The sequence below is a fragment of the Peromyscus maniculatus genome, chromosome 1 (genome assembly GCF_049852395.1).
Source record: "Peromyscus maniculatus bairdii isolate BWxNUB_F1_BW_parent chromosome 1, HU_Pman_BW_mat_3.1, whole genome shotgun sequence".
NCBI classification, from domain to species: Eukaryota; Metazoa; Chordata; class Mammalia; order Rodentia; family Cricetidae; genus Peromyscus; species Peromyscus maniculatus.
The window spans coordinates 77,272,471-77,296,892 of NC_134852.1; the positions used below are offsets into that span (position 1 = coordinate 77,272,471).

At 45.5% G+C, this 24,422-nt stretch overlaps 1 protein-coding gene across 1 annotated transcript; it reads left to right on the forward strand.

The window, feature by feature from the left end:
• Positions 1–7,392: 7,392 nt before the first annotated feature.
• Positions 7,393–16,356, forward strand: Selenos (selenoprotein S). The gene is made up of 6 exons (XM_006975829.4): positions 7,393–7,550; positions 8,114–8,248; positions 9,293–9,399; positions 12,974–13,063; positions 13,218–13,296; positions 15,712–16,356. The coding sequence occupies exons 1-6, from the start codon at positions 7,475–7,477 to the stop codon at positions 15,789–15,791; spliced, it is 567 nt and encodes a 188-aa protein (XP_006975891.1). The 5' UTR covers positions 7,393–7,474; the 3' UTR covers positions 15,792–16,356.
• The last annotated feature ends 8,066 nt before the right edge of the window (positions 16,357–24,422 follow it).

Sequence of the window (24,422 nt, forward strand, 5' to 3'; positions counted from 1 at the left end):
TTCTTTTTTTTTTGTTGTTTTTGTTTTGTTTTGGTTTTTCGAGACAGGGTTTCTCTGTGTAGCTTTGCGCCTTTCCTGGAACTCACTTTGTAGACCAGGCTGGCCTCGAACTCACAGAGATCCATGGTGTCTCACAGAGCCCAGCGGGCTTTCAGCTTACCACATAGCTGAAACTGGCCTTGAACTCCTAGTCCTACCACCACCTCCCAAGAGCTGAGATGACAGGTGTGTCATCACACTTGACCTTGAATGTTCTTGCTCTAGCATTTGTATATAATGGGTAAATGCCCTGGTTTTGAGGCTCAACCTAATTGAATTTATGGATGTGATTAACAAAGACTTGATTAATGATTAACCTGAAGCTTGATCATTGGATCCACATGATAGAACTGATCTCCATACATATGCCGGGATATATATGCATGCGCGCACACACACAGGAGTTGGAGCTGGAATGACAGCTCAGTGATTTAGAGGACTCAGCACCAACACTGCAGTTCACGCCCTGTAACAGTCCCAGGGAATCCAACAGCCTCTTCTAGCCTCCGAGGACTGCAGGTGTATGGTACACTTACATGCAGGCCAAACACTTTCACTTTAAGAGTACCCACGGAAAGAGGCTGGACTTCGGTCATGTTTGCACAGGACTGTCATTGCATTGCCTTCTCTGAGCTCGAGCTCCCCACATCCTTGGTCCTATGTAGTTGCTTCTTACTGTGTGAAACAGTGAGTTTTGGCAGTTTGTCAGCAGCGACTGCCACCTCATCTACATGTTTCCATATTTGACTCTGGTCTTTATTTCTAGTGTGTTTATTACCTTAGATTAATTGTGTATAATAATGGGTTCCATGACATCTCCATACATGTACATGATGTATTTTAATCACACACACACACACACACACACACACACACACACACACACAGTCACTTCTTTTTTTTTTGTTGTTTTTGTTTTGTTTTGGTTTTTCGAGACAGGGTTTCTCTGTGTAGCTTTGCGCCTTTCCTGGAACTCACTTTGTAGACCAGGCTGGCCTCGAACTCACAGAGATCCACCTGGCTCTGCCTCCTGAGTACTGGGATTAAAGGCATGCGCCACCACCACCCGGCACGGCACGTGTCACTTCTTATAACCTCATCCTTGTATGGGTGCTTCTTAAGCCATGTCCTTCAGGGTAAGCAAATCTCCCCATCCATTGTATTTAGCCAGGTAGATTGCTTTGGCTAATGGCAAGTAAGCAGAAGTGTTACCCGTTTTGAGTACACACACACACACACACGCACACACACACACACACACACACACACACACACACACACACACACCTATTACCCTCCTTTATCCTTAGGATTATCTCCCTCTTCCCAATTAGCCACCCCTTTTTGTGTGTTGGACTTGGTGAGTTAGGGTTGCTTATGGGAGTATGGGCACCTTACCAACAGCTACACCACTGAAGAAAATATTTACTTCATCAGCTAGTCCTGGGGGGTCAGGGAGGGCCTAATTAGCATCTCCCCCTCTCAGTGGTAGGATGTTAAGAAGCCCAGTCTTGTGCAGATCTTGTGATGTCTGTGATCAACTGGAGTAGTTGGCTTTCTATGCCTAATTCTCAGACAACTAGTTAAACTACTCAGGAGGGATAACACTTCTGCTTACTTGCTGTTAACCAAATCAATCAACCTGGCTAAATACAATGGATGGGGCGATTCACCTAAACCTGAAGGACATGGAGAAGTACCCGTACAAGGATGTGGTTATAAGAATGACAAGTTAGAGCTAGGCATTTGGTCTACATGACCAGTAGAGGGAGTTGTGCTCACTCTTCACCCTTGTCCTATTTTTGCAAGTAACACTTGAGCTGTTCAAGTGCTGGATTAAGTGGGGTTCCGGACAGGTACCACTTGATAAAAGGAACAAAAGTAACGCACCTGAGATGTAGAAGCAGTTTTTTAGAAACTGGAATAAAAGCCTAAAACCCATGCACTCTATTCAAAATGCTCCACTTTTTTAGTTGAATATTATACTGTGCACACATAAGTATGCACACTGTGGTTCCTAGGAGTAAACAGAGCTACTTTGTATATATGGGGTTTTGTTTATTTGGCTTTGTTGTTTTTGAGAAGGGCTAACTACATAGCCCTGGCTAGACTGGAACTCAGAGATCCACCTGCCTCTGTCATGGTTTTGATTGTTGAGGCAGTCTTACATTGCCAAGCATGGCCTTCCTATGACACCAAAGATGACCGTGGATTCCTGATCCTCTTACCTCTGCCTCCAAATGCTGGGATTGGAAACATTTGCCATTGGAAATTTGCCATTGGAAACATTGGAAACTCAGTTTATGCGGTGCAGGGCTTTCAACCCAGGACTCTGTACATGCTAGACCGGGAAGCACTTGCCCAAACTGAGATAACATTCCTAGTCCTACTTTGTATATTTTTAATGCATTATCTTTATGGATTGCTGCTAGTTTCCATTTTATATTGTAAAGTCCCAAGTGGAAAAGATTCCTTTTTTATTGGCATTGTGTAATAGATTTTATTATGACATTTTCATATATGTGTATCATGTACTTTGATCATATCCACCCCACCTTTTTGTTTGTTTGTTTTTTGAGATAGGGTTTGGTCCTGGCTGTCCTGGAACTCACTCCATAGATCAGGCTGGCCTTGAACGCAGAGACCCACCTGCCTCTGCTTTCCAAGTGCTGGGATTGAAGGTGTGCATCACCAATACCTGGCATTTTGTTGGTTTGTTTGTTTTTTTCCACCTCCCCTTTTAATGAAACTAAATGTTACTACTTATTTCATCATCATGGTTACAGATGTTAAGGGACGGAATAAACAGGCAAATTAAGCAACCTCATCCCTCTTAACCAGATGTTTCACTTGCATTTGTATGACGGGGCCTAAGGAAGTGAGTAATCACCTTAAGCAAAGAGTGATGGTCCAAACTAGGGTATGGCTCAGAAGTACAGAGTAGGGGGCCCAATGATCAGTATCCAAAATTTTTAAACAGAGTGATCATTTTTTTACCACTAAGAGAAAAACATTGAGAATATAAAACTAATCTGGCAAATTGATGGCAAGCTTCATATCCTTAACTGATAATATCCAGCCATCAACTTTCTGATTTGTAAAGTCCATTTTCAAGGTGGCTGATAATGTGAAGCGATTTCAGGCTTTTCTCTTCCACATATATCAAGTTTAGATTATATCTATTATTTTCAGTGGGGAATATAAATGCTAGTACACACAGGTAAAAGATTCATATTGAATGTTTTTTGGGTAATTTTAGGTGGGAGGAAGACATACTATGAGGGACATTGCTTGAATTCTGTAGTTTCTACATTTTATAGAACATTGTGTTTATTGTGTAGATTGAAATTAAATCCCATTTCTTTATAGCTTGTTAGATTATTCTATTGTATATTCGATGTTCCATAAGAAAATGCTCATAGGGGATTGCGGGGCGACAGTAAACCTGCTGGAGCTTTGGTCTTGTTCTCCTGCTGCAGAAAAAGATCTGGACATCGGACCTTTGTGTGCTCACGGATACCAAGGAGACTGTAGTCCAGAAAGCACAGCTGGTCTCTCTTCACCCCTGTTGCCCACAACAGAGCTAGGAAAGGTAGGCTTCTCCCATCACCCGACTTCCTCAAGGCTCCTAATCCTTAGCTTCCAAGTGTCCTTACCGTTTGCTTTCATCCACATCATCCACATGAAAATTCTTCGCAAGGAGACGCAGCACCACTTTGAGCTTTCCCATACACACTGCCTCATGAAATTTTGTTTTCAGGATCATAAGGTTGGCTGTACCTGTCTTCAGTTCTACAATAACAGCAGGACACGTTCTCCGTTTCACTGCTTGGGCCATCACAAAATCCCATGGGGGTTTTCTGCTCCTTCGTAGAGCCGAAGAGCTTCCTCAGGGTGGAGAACATCGCTCTGACCACATTTCTATCAGCTCAACACTAAATGATTTTATGAAATGATGAACTTTTAACCACTGACCGTCTAACAGCCAGAGCCTAACTCTGTGTCTCCCACAAGTGTGAGGCTGTGGTTTTACCAGTCAAACAGAAGCATCCGGTTATGGAGCAGCCGTTGCTAAGCAACACTGGTAAACAAAAGCATGCTCGTTCTTCCTCAGGCATAACTGACAGTTCATGAAGCAAATAGTACTCACTGCGCATGTGCAATGTCAGTGTGGTGGTCTCCTGGGCTTTGTGCATATCCTGCAAGGTCTCGATCTCTTCCTCAAGTTTGGTGGATTCCTTTCTTCCATACTGTAATCTTGCTTGGTGCTTCTTTTCTTTTGGGGCTGCAATTATTCGTTATGAAGTTTTTGCTTGTTTTTATTTACTAAGAGGTCATGGACGGACTTGCCTTTGTAGGGACATCGAATTTCTTAAAACTTCTCTCTGGTGTTTTTGGTTCTGTGTTTTTGGAATTTTCAATGTAGTGAAAAGCTATAAAATAATTTTTGTGTGCTCGGGAGTGATGGCACACACCTTTAATCCCAGCCCTCCGCAGGAGACAGAGACAAATGGATTTCTGAGTTTGAGGTCAACCTGGTCTAGTGAGCCAGAGCTGCATAGTGAGAACCTCCTCAAAAAATGGAAATTTCTTTAAAATTTAACGTTATTACAATACAACATGGAGAAGTTATTATTCAGCCATGGCTGTTGTGGTTGTAAATGTCTTCTGTACAGCTGGTCCATAAATTTCCTTAGATATGAGGAAACTTCTGTTATTGTTTCATAGAACATGACTTTTATGCTCTGATTAGCTCCACTCTATCTGCAATACCAGATATTTATATTTGGTCTCTGAGGTGTTTTTGATGCAAATGTCCCCCACAGGTTCAGATAATTGAACACTTGGTCCCAAATGGTGGTACTTCACACTTTTCTTACCTTCCTTGGTGCCCTCCAATGTCTCCACCCTCCAAATTGTCCTATGCCTTTCCCTCACCTCTCAAACTGAATGCCTCTCTGTAGATGTAATTGTCTTGTTAAATAAGAAACACAGAGCCATTGCAGAGATGAAAGCCTAAGAGGTCAGAGCAATAGCTAAGAGCTAAAAACCTTACCCTTCACTGCCGCTGCTGTCCTCCTCAGCAAGAGACCTACATCCTGTGTGTTTGTCCTTTTTATTGACTTTCTATTCTGCCTTCCTATTGGTTGTAAACCTAACCACATGACCTCCTCATCAATGCCCATCTATACAGACCTCCAGGTCTTCTATGGTTGGTATTGAGATTAAAGGTGTGTGTCTCCGTCTCCATGCTGGTGGTATCCTTGAACACACAGAGATCTGCCTAGCTCTGCCTCCCAAGTGCTGGGATTAAAGCTGTACACGACCACCGCCCAGCTTCTGCTATGGCTTGCTATTAGCTCTGACCCCCAGGCAACTTTATTAACATACCAATAAAATCACATTTCAGTACAAATAAACTATCACCATACCTCTCTTTAAATTATTAATGTTATATACATGCGCACACACTCACACACACACATCACACACACAAAGACTATTTCATATTGCATTTCTGTATGTGAATCACATTTCATTATTCATTCATCAGTTGATGTACATTAAGATCATTTCCATTTCCTAGCTATTGTGGAAAGGGCAGCAGTGAACATGACTGAGAAGGCATGGGTGAGGAGAAGGTACAAATGGGAAGGTCATGGGAAACACACCACCTAGAGCCTGGAGAAGGAAGTGGGAAGTCTGCCTGTGTAGAGGTTGTCATGACTTTGTGTTGCATGATTAATTTGGAGACTTTTCTCTGGAAGAGACTAATCTCCCTTTTCCAGCAGTCATTAACTGTCTATTGTTCTTTTTAAAAATATTTTTTTCTGAAATGGGGTTTCTCTGTGTAGTTTTGGTACCTGTCCTGGTTCTTGCTCTGTAGACCAGGCTGGCCTCAAACTCACAGAGATCTCCAGAGTGCCGGGATTAAAGGCATGCACCACCACCGCCCAGCCCTAAAAATAATTTTTTAATCTTTAAAATATTGATTCTTTAGAATCATATTATCTTATTAACATTTACAATAGTATTCGTTTTAAAAATTCATACAAGATGTTTTATCATGCTTTACTTTTCCCTCAAGTCATCCCAGATCCTCTTCTCTACCTTATGCACCGAAATGTTTCCCCTTTTCTTTCAGTCTTTAAAAAATACCACAAAACAAATACCTAAACAAGAAAAAAATAAGACAAAAATAACAAATCACAGCAACCCCCAACCCCACACATATAAATCAAAAGCAAAATAAAACAACAACAAATATACCCTGGAATTTATTTTGTGTTGGCTAACTACACTTGGACATTGAAACTTGTTTTTCTGGCTGATATAAATTACAGATTCCTCCTTTGTTAGGGATGGGAACCTGTGTCCATTTGCTCAATCCCACCCCCCCAGTGCTGGAACTCCATTGTTGAGCTTGAACCTGTGCAAGTTTTATGTGTTATAAACCTTCAGAAATATATGAAGTAATGAGTGAAGAAGCTTAAGAGAAATCTGAGATGGGAGAGTGATATCCCTAGGTGTTCATCCCACGGACACCAGTCCTTCAGTAGGAATCACTGCATTAGTTTATTACTGTAGCAAGATACTTGACAGACTAATTTTATGAAGCAATGAGATTTATTTCCATTTTGGAGATTCACAGTCCACAAAGTACGGTATAAATTCTGTCAGGGTCCTTTGGCTGTTTCACGTCATGGTGGAGTGCGTATAAATCTGGCTTCCTCTTCCTCGGAGAACTCCACACTGACCTCATATAATTTCCCAAAGGCCCCGCCTTTAAACACCACAGATAAAGTTGTTGCTTTCTTAATCCTATTAACCTAAGATCTTGGAAATTTGATTCAATCAGTTCCATTTCAAATCGCAGCCGTCTCCTTTATTGCTTTCCTAGTATGTTGCTGGGAAGCATTACCAAAAATGTGGTAATGTAACACACAGTAATAGTCTAAACATGTTGGAGTCATTACTACATTCATTTCTTCCCTTGGGATTGTGGTTCCTTAGGAATAATTTTGGGTCAGTGGAGTAGTAACTCGCTTTCCTCACGTTTGCGGAGGAGTCCTATGCTGCAACCCTCAGTGGCCCCGTGACAAGGATGGGATGCAAATCTCATCCCTAGGAGGCTTCAAATCTGTTGATGCTCGGTGTCCAATCATTGCAAATCCACGCTGAGCTGAGCATGGAGCTCAAGCTTCGACAGCTTCCAAACGCGCCAGCTCCTCCCTAAAAGTCAAACGCGCTTCCGCCTGGGCGTCCTCCAGCCCCGCCCTCCAGTCACACCCCCTCTGTGATTGGTCGAGCGTCGAGACAGGTCGAGCCACGATAGGTCAGAACCGCCGCGGTCGTGAGCGCCACGTGTACATAGGGCCGAACCGGAAGCTCCGAGCTGGGAAGAGCGGCGGGCGAGTCGTTGGCCGCGGCAGCCATGGAGCACGCCGAGGAACCTCTGTCCGCGCGGCCGGCGCTGGAGACCGAGGGCCTGAGATTCCTGCACGTCACAGGTGAGGGACGGCGGGGCGTGCGGCGGGCGCCGCCATGCTCGGTGGGTCGGCCTCCGGGAGGCCTGGCGTTAACGCCGCGGGCAGGCCGGGACAGCGGGCTGGGCCCGAGCGCGGCTTCCTCCAAGTCGCCCTGGCTGGGCGGGCGCTCGCGGACTCCGTTCGCTGGAATCCTTTTCACATCTTCATTTTGCAGTGACAGGAGTCCTCCGGCCGGCGTTTCGCTCTGCACAGCCCTAACCCACTTGCTGTCTCCTTTCCAGAGTGTAGCTCCGGGAGTCTGGAGGGCCTTTGCTTTCCTGATTCGGATGGACACACGTCCCCCTAGTCCTTCAGAACCCAGCTGCTGTGCCCTGCACCCTCCAGACTTCCCCCGAGTCCTCTGGTGGTTGAGAAGTTTCTGTTCCTTGCCCAGATAGTAACTACTTAGGAGCCCGTTTCCTCAGCTAGATGCGAAGGTTCTGAAGGCAGGAGCTATGATTTATCTTTGTTGAGTGTTATTGAAAAATGGCGTTTTCCCCGTTTTTGAATCTGGTTTCTTTCTCTCTCCCTCCCTCCCCCTCCAGTGGGCTCCCTGCTGGCCAGCTACGGCTGGTACATCCTCTTCAGTTGCATCCTTCTCTACATTGTCATCCAGAAACTCGCAGTCCGACTGAGGGCGTTGAGGCAGAGGCAGCTGGACCAAGCTGAGGCTGTTCTGGGTTAGTGTCATGTGACAGAAATGAAGATGCCTGTAGCTCACTTACGTAGGTGGCAGCAGTTTATGCCTTTGAGTTTGGGTTTTGAAAGATTTTTATTGAGATGAAAAAATTCCCTAATTATGTGTAGCATACGCAATGCACATCTTGCTTAGTGATTCTTAATTTCAGAGAGGATTAAAATGAAAACCGTTTCTTTGTGCTCTAGCTACATCCATTGAGTAACCTCTAGAATTACTGTGAGTGACCAGAAACTCAGCATTAGGATTTTGCATGCACTTGATTTTGATTTTTCACTGATCTCATCAAACCCGATTTCACTTATCATTTGGTTATTTAAAATAAATAAATAAAAAAAAAGCCGCAAAGGGCAGCCATTCTAGCTAGAAGCTATTTCTGTGGGTATGTCCAAAAGAAATGTTAAGTGTCTTATGTTGCAGTATAACTAAGATACAGGTCACCATTCATCTGAATTACTATAGTACTAGGATTGGGGTGGAAAGCCTTGATTTACAACTAGGTAAAAATGTAAACTAGGGTTGGGTGTGGGGCACACACCTTTAGTCCCAGCATTCAGGAGGCAGAGGCAGGCAGATCTGTATGAATTTGAGGTCAGCCCAGTCTACATAGAGAGTTCTAGGTCAGCCAGGGCTGACCTCAAATTTATACAGATTCATATATATGTGCTGGGATTAATAAAAGGTGTGTGCCCCCACACCTAGCTGACATTCACATTCTTAATGCTAGTTGAAAGGACTTTGTTTGCTGGAGGAGGATCTTACACCTCTTGTCATAGACCTGGGCTGATCAAGTGAAAAGGAAGCAGAAGCCTTCAGCTTTGCTTCATGCAGTGCTCTCCACCTAGAGATCAGGTGCAAGGGAGATGGCCACATTGTGTGGTAGGGTGTCACTCTGGTGGCCATCAGAGCATTTGGGCTCTACTATGAGTATACACGGATGTATTGTGTGGTGGTTTTCTGACATTTGAACCTCTAGAGGCTATTTCGTATGGAGCCATACCTCGTTTTTCTTTCCCTGCTATTTTAGAACCTGATGCTGTTGTTAAGCGGCAAGAGGCTTTAGCAGCTGCTCGTTTGAGAATGCAGGAAGATCTAAATGCCCAGGTTGAAAAACATAAGGAAAAACTAAGACAGGTATGAACTGAGTTGGCTTAATAAATGTGTTGGGTTTTTTCTTTTCTTTGCTTTTCCATGGCCTTGAGCATACTAGACAAGGTCTCTATCACTGGTCCACACCTCTACCCCTGAACTGCTTTTACTTTAAAGAAGTTAATTTTAAATTGTTCAAGGTTGAGTGATAACAGTCAATAAAATACATTTACTGTTATTTGCAAGCTTATAGAGCAGGGTTGTGTCTCGGTAAATTCACGATGGATTTCAGAGTCTACTGTGTCAACATTGGTGATATAAAGGAAAATAATGCGACTTAGGGATAGGTGTGTGAATACTGACTGCAGCGAAAGACAGAACATGGTAATGTTTGCGGTGAGCGAGTGCGTCTTTGGGTGGATATCAAGAATTAAGTTCATTTAGTTCACTCTGGGTCAGCATGCTTACTTTGTACAGTTTTGAATTGTCAAGGGAGAAATACTCTTTATTATTTTTTATTTCATTGTATTTTATTTCTTTTTTTTTTTTTCTTTTCTTTTTTTTTTTTTTTGGCTTTTCTAGACAGGGTTTCTCTGTGTAGCTTTGGAGCCTATCCTGGAACTCGGTAGACCAGGCTGGCCTGGAACTCACAGAGATCTGCCTGGCTCTGCCTCCCGAGTGCTGAGATTAAAGGCGTGCGCCACCAGGCCCGGCCCTGAGAAATACTCTTGAAGAAAGGTGTATCTTTTGTTTCTGTCTTGTCTTCAAGTGTTTTCTTATAACAGTATTACTCAACAACACTGTGTGCCTGGGTCACATGCCACTGGAGCCAGGGTGGATACCAGCCTGTCCACCTCCCAAGTGCTGGGATTCCAAGCTCCATGTTCAGCTCTGTTGGGAGCTGTGTATTGCATATGACCTGGATGGTCGAGCACACCGCAGTGGATTTCAGGAGAGCGAGAAAACGCAGCACAAGTCTTAGATGACGATATGTTGGTGGAGGTCTGGGCCAGAAGACGGGAATTTTAAAGTTTTTTGTTTCTTAAGGCATGGGTGTTTTTTTTTTTATGGGAGGGGAGGTGGGAAGTGGGGGGAAGGGGGAACCAAGGGTCAGGTGGGCTGCATTGGCCCTCGGGGAGCGAGACTGCTGTGTCAGTCACTTCTCTCTCCGTAGCTACGAGGGAATGACGAAAGCAGCTGGGGAGAGAGGACTTACTTCGGTGTGCAGTCCCTGGGGGAGGATGCAGGCTGTCATAGCGGCAAGAGCATGAGGCCAGCCTGGCGGTCAGGAAGCCGACTGATGGCATTCCATCCTCACACAAGGAGCAGAGGACAGGGAATGGAGCCAGGCTATAAACCCTCCGAGTCCACCTCCAGAACATACTTCCCCCAGCGAGCCTGCCCCTCCTGAAGGTGCCGTGACATTGGCAAGCATTGCCGGCAGCTGGAGAGCCTGTGGGGGACATTCCTCATTCAGATGACATTTGCGCACCAGCATCGAGCTGCTCTGTCATTGAAGAGCTGCTTTCAGTTTCAACCCACAAGTCTTCAGAGCCTGTCTCACCAGGCTGTCTCGTCCCCCACAAAAAGAGCCAGCCCTCTGCCAGCTTTGAGGCACCAGAGAATTATCAGTCTCTCTGTGTCACTGTGTCACTGGGGTTTCCAGGGACGTGTGTCTTTCTGCCCCAATTGGCAGCTTCTCTTATTTTTGCCTGGTCATCCTTTGGGTCTGGTCTTCCTGGCTTGGCTGGGACCCGGAAGGAAAGGCCATGATAAGACAAACCTACATCCTCCCTCTAAGGCATTTGTTCCAACAGCAGCCTTCAGTGTTTATGTTAGTTAGGTGCCTGTCTTCTCCTTAGTCACCAGCCGGACTTTAAAGTTAATAATTAAAAACCTGTGGTAGAGAAGTTCCTTCTGTGGAAATTAAGTCTCCACTGTCCGTGCTTCTTACCTACTGCCTAAATATCCCATGTAATGTTCAATTTTCTTAGGTATTTTTACAGGTACATTTTATCCAATATTTTATGAGCACATTATGTGGGTCCCTTTGAATAGAAATGGAAATAGTATGTGCATGCTTTTTTGAATGCCCATCATCTGCCTGGCTTATGGTTAGCTTAGATCTCTCATAGGTAATGCTAGAATTTATCTGCTATGCATCCATTTTGTATGTTTATTATTATTTGTGTGTGAGTGCAGGCATGTGTATGCCATGGCGTGCACTTGGAGATCAGAGGACAACTTACGGGAATCGTCCTCTTTCCTCTCTGAGTTCTGGGCTCTTCTAGGGCATCAGGCTTGTTTACTTGTTCAGCAAGCACTTGCCTGCTGAGCCATCCTGCTGCACCACCACGCCCATTTTGTTTTTGGTTTTGCTATGATGGATCAGACATCCTTTTGTTGGTTTTTGAGGTATAGGGTCTCATGGAGCCCTGGCTAGCCTAAAAGTCTGCCTCTGCTTCCCTAGAGTAGAGATTCTAGGATTACAGTCATGCACCACCGTGCCCAGCTCAGTTAGACATTCTTGATATAACTAAAAGTATAAAGCAGCCTTTACGTTAAGAGGTAGTTGGTTCTTTCTGAACTTCCTGTACTTACAAGGGATGGAAGCTTGAAGGGACAGGTTTAGCAAGACCTGTGCATACCGTGGGGGACTTTGCAGAATATGTCCTTTTAAGGCATCTCGTGTCCTTATGACATCACAATTTAATTAGGACCAGAATGTACTGAATTGAGTTTGAATTCCTTTGGAAATGAGAGATTGCTTACCCATTACATACATGTCCACTTCAATGCTTGGTTGCTTGAAAAAATGGCTGCTATCCATGGAATAGGAAACAGAAGCAAATAAATACCACGTGTGTTGGGTCCATGCATGCCACAGGCTTCTTGGTGCTGATTGCTGAGTGTGATTTTCTGCTGGGATTCATTTCCCTTATGTTTCCATAGTGTTTAGCTTTCTAATGCACTTGGCAATCTGTTGCCCTATGATCCAGTGCCTGAGGTGGAATGACTAAGTAGCACAGCCACATGATGATAAAACAGGCCTGCCAGCCACACACACCCATTCCAGATCATTCTGCATTGCCAAAATGGACTGATAAGAGTGGGTTAAATAATGGAATCACTGGGTTTTTTTTCCATACTTTTTAAAAAACTTTATTTTTATTTTATGTGCATTGGTGTTTTGTCTGCATGTATGTGTGGGGATGCCAGTTCTTCTGGAACTGGAGTTACAGACAGTTGTGAGCCGCCACGTGGGTGCTGGAGATTGAACCTCTGGAGAGAAGTCAGTGCTCTTAACTGCTGAGCCATCTCTCCAGTCCCTTCCATACGTTTTAAAACATTTAAATAAGGGTTTTATGAGATAGGCCAGGCTGCCTTCAAACTTAAAGTCTTCTCTCGTCTTCCCGAGCCAGGGTTCCAGGTGTGTACCATCATGCCCTGCCTTGCACAACAGCTTTTTTTTTTTTTTTTTTTTTTTTTTTTTTAAGGAATAAAGTGAAATGAAGATGTGTTTTGAGAGCTGTTTGAATTAAGAGTTCTCAAATGAGCATTTTCTTTGAGACTAGTAGGAGCTTACAAGTGCTTCCTGCCATGTGTGATTCTTTCTTAGCTTGAAGAAGAGAAACGGAGACAGAAGATTGAAATGTGGGACAGCATGCAGGAAGGCAGAAGTTACAGAAGAAGTACGGGAAGGCCTCAGGTAACTGGAGTTGACAGCAATTAGCCGTGTAGATTGAGGGGGTTTGGATTGGTTTCATGGTTTTGTAAATTGAACCCAGAGCGTGGCATATTAAGCCATACCCCTAGCCCTAAGTGGAATTTATTGATTCTTAAACTTGTGTATGTCCAAACAGGAAGAAGATGGTCCTGGGCCTTCTACTTCATCTGTCACCCCCAAAGGAAAATCTGACAAAAAGCCTTTGCGGGGAGGTGGTAAGAACCTGGCAATGTGAAACATTTAACAGTCTTAGCACTTAGAAGATCTAGTGTCTTTTTATATGTACTCTCTGTGATGTGTGGTGTGGGGGCACTTCCGTATGCCAGTGCACGTGCCCATGCTTGTTTGTACACAGAGGCCAGAGGACATTAGGTGTCTTGGGCTATTATCACTTTCCACCTTTTTCCCTGAGACACAGTCTCTCCCTCTCCCTGGAGCTCGTTCAGCCGCTGGGAAGCCTCAGCAGTCCTGTCTCTCAGCCAAAGCCCCGGGCTTACTTACCAGTGTGTTGCGAGGCCTGCCTTTATGCAGGGGTGCTGGGGATTTGCACTCACGTCCTTCTACCCACTGAGCCGGCTTCCCAGCTCTATGGTTTCCTTTCAAAGTGAAGATTCTCCAGCTGAGCATGGGATGTATACTTGTAGTCCTAGCACTTGGGCTGCTGAAGCAGGCTTGTCCAAGTGGAGGCCAGCCTAGGCTCCATAGTGTTTCTGTGCCCCCAGGTTTAGGACTGTAGAGACGAGGGAAGCAGATGCAGAGTGCCCTGTGGCTCTTCACTAAGCATTAGGGCGATTGTGTTGGAGTCAGTGTTCTTCCCTGCTCTCCTGACAGCCCTGTGACAGGAAAGGTGAGCCAGGGTGAGAGCAGTCCTGTCTTACAGACAGTGTCGGGCAGACACTGTCCGTGTCTGGCCAACAGTGCTGCCCTGTTTCCTCTGAGTAACTTTCTCAAGATATAGATGGATGCTCACTTAGCCTTTTTCTGTGGATTAACATGACTAGACACTCTAGGTGACAAAACCATAGCAGCATGTCTTCCTTTTGTCCCTGAGGGTTTCACCTATCTCAGCGAGATGGGACACACAAATGGAGTAATTAGCAATCTTCTGTGATTCAGGCTGAGTTGGAGGCAATGGAACATGGTGTATTATGTATCTCCCCTCTTCCCCTCTAGAGCTAATTACTCATCCTGGCTCACCAGACATACTTCAGTTTGTACATGGCCTGTTGTACTGTCCAGCAGTCCTGAGCCAGGGCCAACCTAAACAGCCTGGCTTTGCGAATGAGGAAACTAAGACTCAGGGCGAGATTTCATGATGAGCAAGGAGTAGAACCGACCCACATAAGACTGACTCTGGAGCCTGGGGCATTTGGCAAAGACCCAGTTCTGAGACTGGCTGTGAGGAACTGATGTGGGAGGGAGAGATGGAAAAAAGATGTAGGTGACCCAGTTCTGACTACTAGAAGTGGAAAGTTCCATTCTGGTTGTTTGGTTTGGCTTTTGTTCATTTTTGAGACAGGGTCTTAGGCCTAGGCTGGCCTCAGCTCAGTATATAGAGCAGGATGACCTTGACCCCTTGATCCTCTTGCCTCCTCCCAAGGACTGAGATGATAGGCCTGGACCATCACACCCTTTAAAAATGTTCTGCTCTGCTTTTGTTCTGGGTTTGAAACAAGATCTCAAACTTTAGCCTAGGCTGTTTTGAAAATCACAGTGTAGCCAAGGCTGGCCTTATGCAAGGTGATCTGCCTTCAATCTCCTGAGTGAAACTACAGGTGTGAGCCCCCACATCTGGCCATTTTAATTGTTTTTAAAAGTCCATTTCTGCAGCTTCAGTAGCCTTTATTTGGATGTGTGCTTTCTTTTAAGCATTACGATTAGTGTAGGGTAAAAGGTCCAAGCCCACTTCCATGTTTGAAAACCTACCCAAACCCTCTAATCCCTGAGCATGAAATCCCACCAATCCCTGAGCTCCAGCCAAGCTCAGGACTTGAAATCTTATCAGTCCTTACCCTGGAAAACTCCCTGAAGAAACCCTGTATAAGCCTACCTCTTGCTCAGTTCCTGCTGCTTCTCACCTGAGCAAGGCGAGAACCTTCCTGTGTCTCTCCCAATAAATCTCTTGTGTGAGGTTTGTTGTGTGGTGTGACTTTGTGGTGTTCCTTGGCTCCCGACTGCCAATGGTGCCTTTCCCCTCAGAGCTACAACACTTCCGCTGGGGAAGCCTTCTCCTCAGAGTGTGATTGCATTGGGGATTACCCTCGGAGCTGCAGCACTTGTACTGGGAAAACGTCCCCTCAGAGCAGGGCTGTAACACTTCCATTGGGGAAGCTTTTCCCCCAGAACTGTAACACTTAAAATTAGAGGCATCATATAATTAAATCAGGCCGTCTTGGGTAATCTCTGACTGATGTTTTGTGTGCCTCTCAAGGCCTGGGATTAAAGGCTGCAGCACATCTGTCCGCACCTTAATTTTTTATAGAATAGCTAAAGTCCCGTGGAGGTGGCCATGGAGATGGAATCTTTATCTTTGCAGGGGTTTACATGTTAGATTTGTGGTTATAGTTTTAATATAGAATGTTGCCTGATCTCCAGCCATCAAAATGGTTCTGTTTCCTTTTCACTTCCAGGTTATAACCCTCTGACTGGTGAAGGGGGTGGAACCTGCTCCTGGAGACCTGGACGCAGGGGCCCATCATCTGGTGGATGAAGCTAAGACTCTTGTTAGTGTCACTCTGACATTAGCAAGGTGAACCCTTAACCCTCAACTCAATTGCCTTACGCACACTTTCACAGTGACTACCAGGGAGAGGTGGGGCTTAGTTCTGTTCCTAACTACCTGTATTTCAAGGGCTTTGATCAGTATGAGCTATGGACATTGCCATTAGGTCATGCTCTACTCAGAGATGAGACAGCCTTTAATTTCACGGCACCTTGCTAGTTGGTAGGTTGAAGGCCTCTTGCTATTTAGCAAGCTTGGTAAAGCAGGCCTGGTGATGATCTATTCGGGTAGAAGTCCTTGCTGATAGGACAGTCTCTGTGACAGGATGCGTTGAATGATGTCTTCCTTATAAATGGTGAGCCCACCACTGAGGATTACTGATGTACACAGTTGATGGGGTTTGCTTCTGTATATTTATTTTTATGTACAGAACTTTGTAAAAAAGAAAAAGCTAAGTACTTGAAAAGTAACATTTTTAGCATCTTTATTAAACTCAAGGACATTTCTTTGTGAGCTTGACTTTGTCTATCAGATATTAAACAGCTTTTTGTCATTCAGTCTCCAATTATTTTACTTCTTGCTCATGGCTAGTGGCAGGTAGGTAGCCTTGGTGACTTTAGAAGCTGACAGACTCCTTGGGATTTAGCCTGCTTAGTAGGCTAAAGATATAGCACAGCAGGATATGGTGGTGCAGCCTGTGACCCCACACTGGGGCCTGAGGATAGCTGCACCTTTGAGGCCAGCCTTAGCTACGTGCTGAGTTCAAGGCTCATCAGAGCTATGTAGTGAGACTCTGTCTAAGGAAACACAAGTACACTGCAATAAACTGCTAAAACATGTTTCAAAAGAAGACAGATAGGCATTGCCTGTAAATACTGCAGACACCGGGGGATTGCCAGACTGGTCTAGGTAGCAAAACCCTATCTCGCCACACAAACCCAACAACAAAGTCTTGTTTGAGTTGCCAGAACTTCCTTTATGCATATGGCTCATTTGTCCTTGAGAGGACCTGCTGGGGATTTCTGAAAGACTCTACTGATTGTGCGTGCGTGCGTGCGTGCGTGCGTGCGTGCGTGCGTGCGTGCGTGCGTGCGTGCGTGCGTGTCACAGTTTGATTGATTGATTGCTTTTCAAGACAGGTTCTCTGTGTGTAGACCTGGCTGTCCTGGAACTCATTTTGTAGACCAGGCTAGCCTTAAACTTGGAGATCCGCCTGCTTCTGCCTCTGCCTCCTGAGTGTTGAACCTAGCACCACCATGCCCAGCTACAGTCTTTGATGTTTATATTATTTAACAATTGTTTTAAACAGCAAAACCATTCTTCACTCGGGCCAGCTTTGGCTTACATGGTGGATGTTGGATACTCTTGCCATAGAGTCAGTCATGGAAAGGAAAAAGAATTAACCCAGAATAGCACACTTGGTAGAAAGTTAGAAGTCTATAGACGCAAAATAGTATGTAGTTGTCCGTCTTGACATATAAAAGGGGAAACAGTCTTTGTAGGACTTTGTTGGGGAGCTTGACCTGAAGTACTTATGTAGTCACAGCACTCAGGAGGCTGTCAGGAGAATTTTGAGTTCAAGGACAGGTTGGACAATGTGGAGGCTAAAAGTCTTGGGGAAGGCTTGAGGGAAGAGTTGGGATGGCTGTAGCACTGGAATTAGAGGGACTGAGTTGTGTTAAGTGGCTCTTAACTAAGCAGCAGTGCTGATTTGTAGTAGAAACTAAATAGGAGAAAAAGTACTAGAAGGGTGTGGCTTTGTGTACTATTAGGTGTGCCTGGCAGGTTTTGATGGTGATGTCATACAGAATTGATGGAGTGATGGTGTCACCCATATACAAATAGTGATTGCGATGTATTGAGATGCCACCTATATAATAGTTAGGAAAAGCACTTGCCATGTGGTATCTGCAAACCTGGTTAATACTCTGTGCCTGTGAAGCAGATAGTTTGGCTTTTAGGAACTGAAGCTTAGAGGAGTTAAATAACTTGTTCAGTGCTAATCCATGGACTCAATTTCATCCCTGTGTTCTGTCATCCAAAGTCTGAGCTAATCAAGGTGTGGGCAGCTTAGTCTAGCTAAAGAAAGAACCACTCTGTGGAAATTGTGTATGACAAATTGAGGGCAGTATGCACTTCAGATGGGTGGCCTGGCATCACTCAAGGTCTGCCTGCTCTAGAAAAAAGGAACTGAGGGCAGGAGTACAAAGGTCAAAACTCAAGCCTCACAGGAAGAATGGACTGAGCCAGTCATAAAACCTGTTTGAAGCTGGGTGGTGGTGGCACACACCTTTAATGCCAGCACACAGGTGTTGTGGAATATTAGTTTAAGATGAGAATATGCTAAAGAATATTTGTTTAAATTATGCAATGATGTATTGCATTCTTTTATGTTATATTTGTTTAACTCTGGGAAGCTGTGCTACTTTGCCTGCCTAAAACACCTGATTGGTCTAATAAAGAGCTGAACAGCCAATAGCTAGGCAGGAGAGAGAATAGATGGGGCTGGCAGGCAGAGAGAATAAACAGAAGAAATCTGGGAAGAGAGGATGGAGGAGCAAGAAAAGGAGGAGAGGAGGACATCAGGGGCCAGCCACACCGCCAGCTATGGAGTCAGAAGTAAAGAAAGGTATATAGAATAGAGAAAGATAAAACCCAGAGGCAAAAGGTAGAGGGATAATTTTAGAAAAGCTGACTAGAAAGAAGCTAAGCTATGGTTGGGCATTCATAAGAAAGAACACGTTTCTGTGTATTTGAGAGCTGGGTGGAAGGCCCCCAAAGAGCAAGAAGAAATCAGCTGTACTTGGGAGGCAGTTCTCTGAGTTTGAGGCCAGCCTGGTCTACAGAGCAAATTCCAAGACAGCTCTGAGTTTGAGGCCAGCCTGGTCTACAGAACAAATCGCAGGGCTACACAGAGAAACCCTGTTTCGGAAAACAAAAAAATCCCAAACCAATCAAACAAACCAAACCTGTTTGGAACCCGGGCTGTGTGCTCTGCCTTACCCTTGTGCAGAAGGCAGATGCTCGGGTGCTGTCACCACAGCCACCGTTCTTCTGTCGCCTTTACTAACCTTCCTGACGTCTAACCACTGGGTGCACAAAGCTACTCTCTGCACGTTATCTTCTTCCTTTTTCTTTTTTGTGTACCCTCATACTGATTCCTACAAATTGTACCCTGACCTCCACATGTGTGCCCCAACACATACACATAAGTAAATAAAAAAATAATTTGCAGGGATCACAACATTCACAAATGAAGAGAAGACTCCAGTGTTGAGCAATTGTAGGCATATTTATTGCTCAGTAGCTGCATCCTCCTTGGGGTCCACATGGTAGTGTGAAAAGAGGCCTTTGTGGTACTTGGGAAACTCACTAGCCAGCCCCTTGCTGCCTTTTTTTTTAGCACCCTGAGACCACAGCAAATTTCTGCAGGTATGGATACAGCCTTTCGTATTTTGAAACACCTGATTCAAACCTTAAAGGTCATTTCATACCCACCTTGGCATCATCAAAACATCCTGCAGACCCTGGAACAGAGGACATGAATGAAGTGCAGATCTGAGGAGCTCACCAAAGTGGCCTGATTTGGAACGTGTGCCCATTAGCATTCCCTGCATCGTAAGCCACCATGAGTAAAATAAGCTCTTATCCCCAAGGGTCTATGATGCTTGGCTTCTCCAAGTTTGATGGCTCTCAGTCATGGATCTGTGGCTCCTCTAGAAGCTGGCTGGGCTGGCAGCATCCCTTATGGCTGTCAGCTGAGCAACAGGTGACTGGGTCTTGTGTTTCTCAGTCTGAAGCAGGTTAGGGTAGCCAGGGCTTGTTCATGGGGCTACTCAAGTCCAAGATCAGGATGACAAAGTTTAATTTTTTTTCTTCCTTCCTTCCTTCTTCCTTCCTTCCTTCCTTCCTTCCTTCCTTCCTTCCTTCCTTCCTTCCTTCCTTTCTTTCTTTCTTTCTTTTTTTTTTTTTTTTTTTTTTTGTGTGTGTGTGTATGTGCGCGCACGCGTCTTAATTGTTACTGCTATGTGTGTTAGCCAGTTCAGGAATGCATATGTAGAGGTCAGAGTACAACTTTGAAGAATCGGTTCCTCCTTCCATCCTGTTGAAGCAGGGGTCTCTTACATCTGCCACTGTGTATATTCCATGCTAGCTGGCCCATGAGCTTCCATCTGATTTTCCTGTCACCACCTCTGATTTCATTTGGGATTATGGATACAAGCCACTGTGTCCGGTTTTCTGGGGGTTGTAAGGATCAGACCTCAGGTATCGGGCTTGCTGGGCAAGCCTTTTGTGTCCTGAACCACCCATCTCAACAGCCCACATTCACAAATCTTGCTTCGCATTTTGCTGCTATCCCATTGACTTAGGCAGTCCACAATGCAAAAGCTAGAAGGAAGCCAACACTCTGGGAAGACCTGTAAAATCACATCACAAGGCTATAAATGCAGCAAGAACTAACTGGCCAGATACTGTTAGATGACCCCGTGCAGCCTTCGCACACATTTCACAGTGGGAGTCTGCCCCAGTCTGTATCAAGGCTAGCCCACCTTACATTTTAGACTCATCCCCAAGATTTACAATCGAGACAATTGAGTAGCAATTGTGCAGAACCCTGTTCTGACCAATATAGTATATTCCTGGCCTGCGAAGAACCAGAAAACAACAGGACAGACAGACTGGTCGGGATTAAGCAAAGCAGACAAGGTGTAGTCACAGTACAATACTGGGCGGTGGCCTGCTTCACTAGAGAGCCATCACTACCTGCTAACCCAAGGACAGGGACTAGTGTCTGCAGAAGGGAGCCGTGCAGAGGGCCACTTGGCAGACTTGCAGTAGACCGCCAACCGGCAGAAACCCAGGGGAAAAGCCAGTGTGTTCTGACCTCACTCTCCCGGCCACCACTCCTCTGCCAGTGCCTTCCATTGGCTGATCCTAACTGAAAGCGGGAACCCCTGGGGATGTGCTAATATCTGCTAAGTTGGTTGACCATGGCCTTTTAGGCTTTTAAGAACATGTTGAAGTTCTAATTCCTACTACCTGTGGATATGGCTATTTGGAAACAGGGTCTTATTAGATGTCATCAAGTTCAAGATGGACATGTGACAGTGGGGAGTGATAGAGTCACAAGCCCCGGACATCTGGCTGACCAGAAACTGCAAAGGGCAAGGTAGGATCCTTCCCTAGAAGCTTCAAGGGAACATGATTCTCCCAGCACCTCCATTTTGGACTTGCCACCTCTAGAACTAAGAGAATACCTACCGTTCTGTGGCTATAAACCAGTTAGTTAGTTTCTGGTGATTCGTCACAACAGCCATAAAAAGTGACCCCTAAGAAAGTTTCACTGAGCATTTCCGGCCCATGTTGGAAAAAACAGTCTGAGGGCTCAGGAGGCATAAAAGTTACATGGGACTCCCACCTGGATTTTGCCAGGAGGTGGCCTGAGAACATTTCTAAGGCAAATCTTACAAAGGCTGTGAGCACTGACATTCATTCCTGAACAGCGCCAGAAGCAAGCTTAATGTGAGGACAAGGGATAAACCCTCCATGTCCGGTCTTTGCGGGCTTTTGCTCCAGAAGGCTGACCTATATGAGAAGTGGGAACTCACCGACACAGTCCACTTGGGCCAACTGTGGTACAGAGTGTGGGCTACCCTAACCCAGCAGATGGGATCATTACTCCTGGGACCTCCCCCAAAACTGCATCTGAACTCTGTTTTCATGAGCCACGTTCCTCATGGCTCCTGCCAGCCTTAGCGATCCTGCTCCCATAACCACGCCCACTGCTTGCCTGTGTGTACAGATAGGAGCCTGCCCCACACTCAGGGAATATCTATGGCCACTCAGAGCAGGCCTGGACCTTCTCCAAAGAATGTTGGGAAACTCCATGATGAGCTGTGGATTGAGGGCTGAGTGGAAGCATCACTGGGTGAGGAATATCGCTCCTGGTGTGGACACTGACAAGCGCCCATGGAAGCGGCTGGTGGAGTGCTGGGACCAAGAAAGAGCCAGTCCTTTGCAGCCCTTTGTAATTAGGCTTGGGATGGGGGGCCAGCAGGGCTGTCTGGTTTTTCCCTCATGTTCTGCATTGAGCCATAGCGATTTTCAGCTTCTTTTTTCTCTGTGTACGTGTAAAGGCTGTCAGAAGCAGCAAGTTGACCCCCAGCCCCTGCAATCCCTTTGGTTGCCACACACCTGCAGCCCTCTGATCCCTTATTGCCTAGCTTAGCCATGTCTACATTCACAGACCATTTCCAGGGACCCTCTGACCGCTTCTGAGGATACTGTCATTTCCCTAATCCCATCTTGTGTTTTCCACTTAAAAAGCACAGTGAGAGTGGGTTGAAGGAGAGATGACTCTGTGCCATGATCAAGAATACGTAATGTTATCCCCAAGAACTGGTGCTCAGTTCCTAGTGCCCACATCAGGCAGCTAATATCCGCAACTTTAACTGCAGAGGATCTGAGGCCCTCTTCTGGTCCTGCAGGCATCTGTGTGTGTGCATGTGTGCACATACAAGATAGAAGGAAGGAAGGAAGGAAGGAAGGAAGGAAGGAAGGAAGGAAGGAAGGAAGGAAGAGGGAGGGAGGGAGACAGGGAGGAAGGAAAGGGAGAGAGAAGGGAAAGGGAGGAAGGGGAGGGAGGAAGGAAGGGGAGGGAGGAAGGGAAGGGAGGGGAGGGAGGAAGGAAAGGGAGGGAGGAAGGGGAGGGAAGGAGGAAGGGAAGGGAAGGAGGGAGGAAGGAAGGAAGGAAGGAAGGAAGGAAGGAAGGAAGGAAGGAAGGAAGGAAGGAAGGAAGGAAGGAAGAAAAGGTAAAAAGAAGGTAGGTAGGTCAGCCATAGTGAAATACCACTAAGGCTGAAATTAAGACTTACTCTTTCAAGTGTTGATGAGGATGCACATGAACTGGAACATTCACGAGTCGCTGTCAGGAACAGATAAGAAGACAGCGGTGGTGTGGTTCAGTGCTAGAACACTAGCATGTGCAAGGCCCTGGGGTCCACCCCCAGCACCACACTGGAGGGTATAAGGAGAAAAGAGAACAACCACCCTGCCCTGCCCATCAGTTAGCATGCTTGCTGCTCATCCCAAAGAACCGAATTCATTTCTTAGCCCCATGTCCAGTGGCTTCTTCTTACCCACTGTAACTCTGGCTCCATGCCACCCGACACCTCCTTCTGACCTCCTCAGGCACTTGCATGCATGTGGAAGACACACATATACAAAAATTAAAAATAAAACCTTTTTCCCCCTGAGGCAGGGTTTCTCTGTGTAGACCTGGCTGTCTTGGAACTCACTCTGTAGACTAGGCTGGCCTCAGACTCAACAGAGATCAACTGCCTCTGTCTTCTGAGAACTGAGATTAAAGGTGTGTGCTACCACACCTGGCTAAAACAAATCTTTTTTAAAACTGAATTTATACATACCACTCAATGCCAGCTACATATTCTACTCATGAATGTTAACTAAGGGACACAGAAGCTCAAGCCCCTGGAAAAGCATGCACATGACACGAATGTTCACAGTAACTGTGTATGCCACAGCCTAAGTTGAAATTAACACAGACATCCAAGAACAGATGAATGGACAGACATGTTCATTCATAGAGTGAAATGCCACTTAGCAGTAAAATGGATTGAAACACATGCCATAACATGGTGAATTTCAAGATTTATTTATTTATTATTATGTATACAGTGCTCTGTCTGCGTGTATGCCTACTCGCCAGAAGAGGGCACCAGATCTCATTACAGATGGTTGTGAACCACCATGTGGTGGCTGGGAATTGAACTCTGGAAGAACAGCCAAGTGCCCTTAACCTCTGAGCCATCTCTCTGGCCCCGCATGGTAGATTTCAAAATACTTATGCTGTGTGAAAGAAGACAGGCAAAAGAAAATACACATATGATTCCATTTATACAAAACCCCAGTACAGGCCTACTAAGCCATAGTGATAGAGCACACATCAGGTTGAGAGAGGTGAGCAGAAGGGAGAACAAGAGTTGAGCCTGGTAGAGCATTGAGAAACCCAAGGCAGGAAGATAATGATCTCCAGGCCAGCCTGAGTTACATAGCAAGATGTTTAAAACATCAAAAACAAAACCTTAGATGTTCACACCCGCGATCCCACCACTCTGAAAACTGAGCCTGAGACAGGTTTGCCAGAAGTTCAAGGCCTGGCTGGGCTATAGTGTGAGACCACCCACCCTACAAAGAGGGAGTTGTGGAAGAAAACATTTGGGGTGATGAATAAGTTCACTGTTTCAACTAATTTGTGGCTTTGGTGTCATAGACATATTGGGGTTTAAATGAGAATGTCCCCCATAGGCTCAGAAGTTTGAACAATTGGTCCCCAAGTGGTAGTGCTGTTTGGGTGGCTTTAGGAGGTGTGGCTTTGTTGGAGGCGGTAGTACTGGGGGTGGGTTCTGAAGTTCCAAATCTCATGCATTCCCAGCACACTCTCAGCTTTGTTCTTGCCTCTGAATTGTGAGCTCTCAGCTTGCTGCTCCAGCTCTCATGGCTACCTGCTGCCCCCCCCCTCCCGCAGCCATGATGGACCCTTATCCCTCTGGAACCATAAGCCCAAATAAACTCTTCCTCCTACTAGTTGCTTCTGAT

What these genes read in the sequence shown, in the direction of transcription:
- Selenos (XM_006975829.4), top strand. Translation starts at nt 7,475, where the DNA reads ATGGAGCACGCCGAGGAACCTCTGTCCGCGCGGCCGGCGCTGGAGACC. An exon ending in CCAAGCTGAGGCTGTTCTGG is followed by an intron (nt 8,249 to 9,292) that starts GTTAGTGTCATG and finishes CTGCTATTTTAG; the next exon opens with AACCTGATGCTGTTGTTAAG. An exon ending in AAAGCCTTTGCGGGGAGGTG is followed by an intron (nt 13,297 to 15,711) that starts GTAAGAACCTGG and finishes TTTCACTTCCAG; the next exon opens with GTTATAACCCTCTGACTGGT.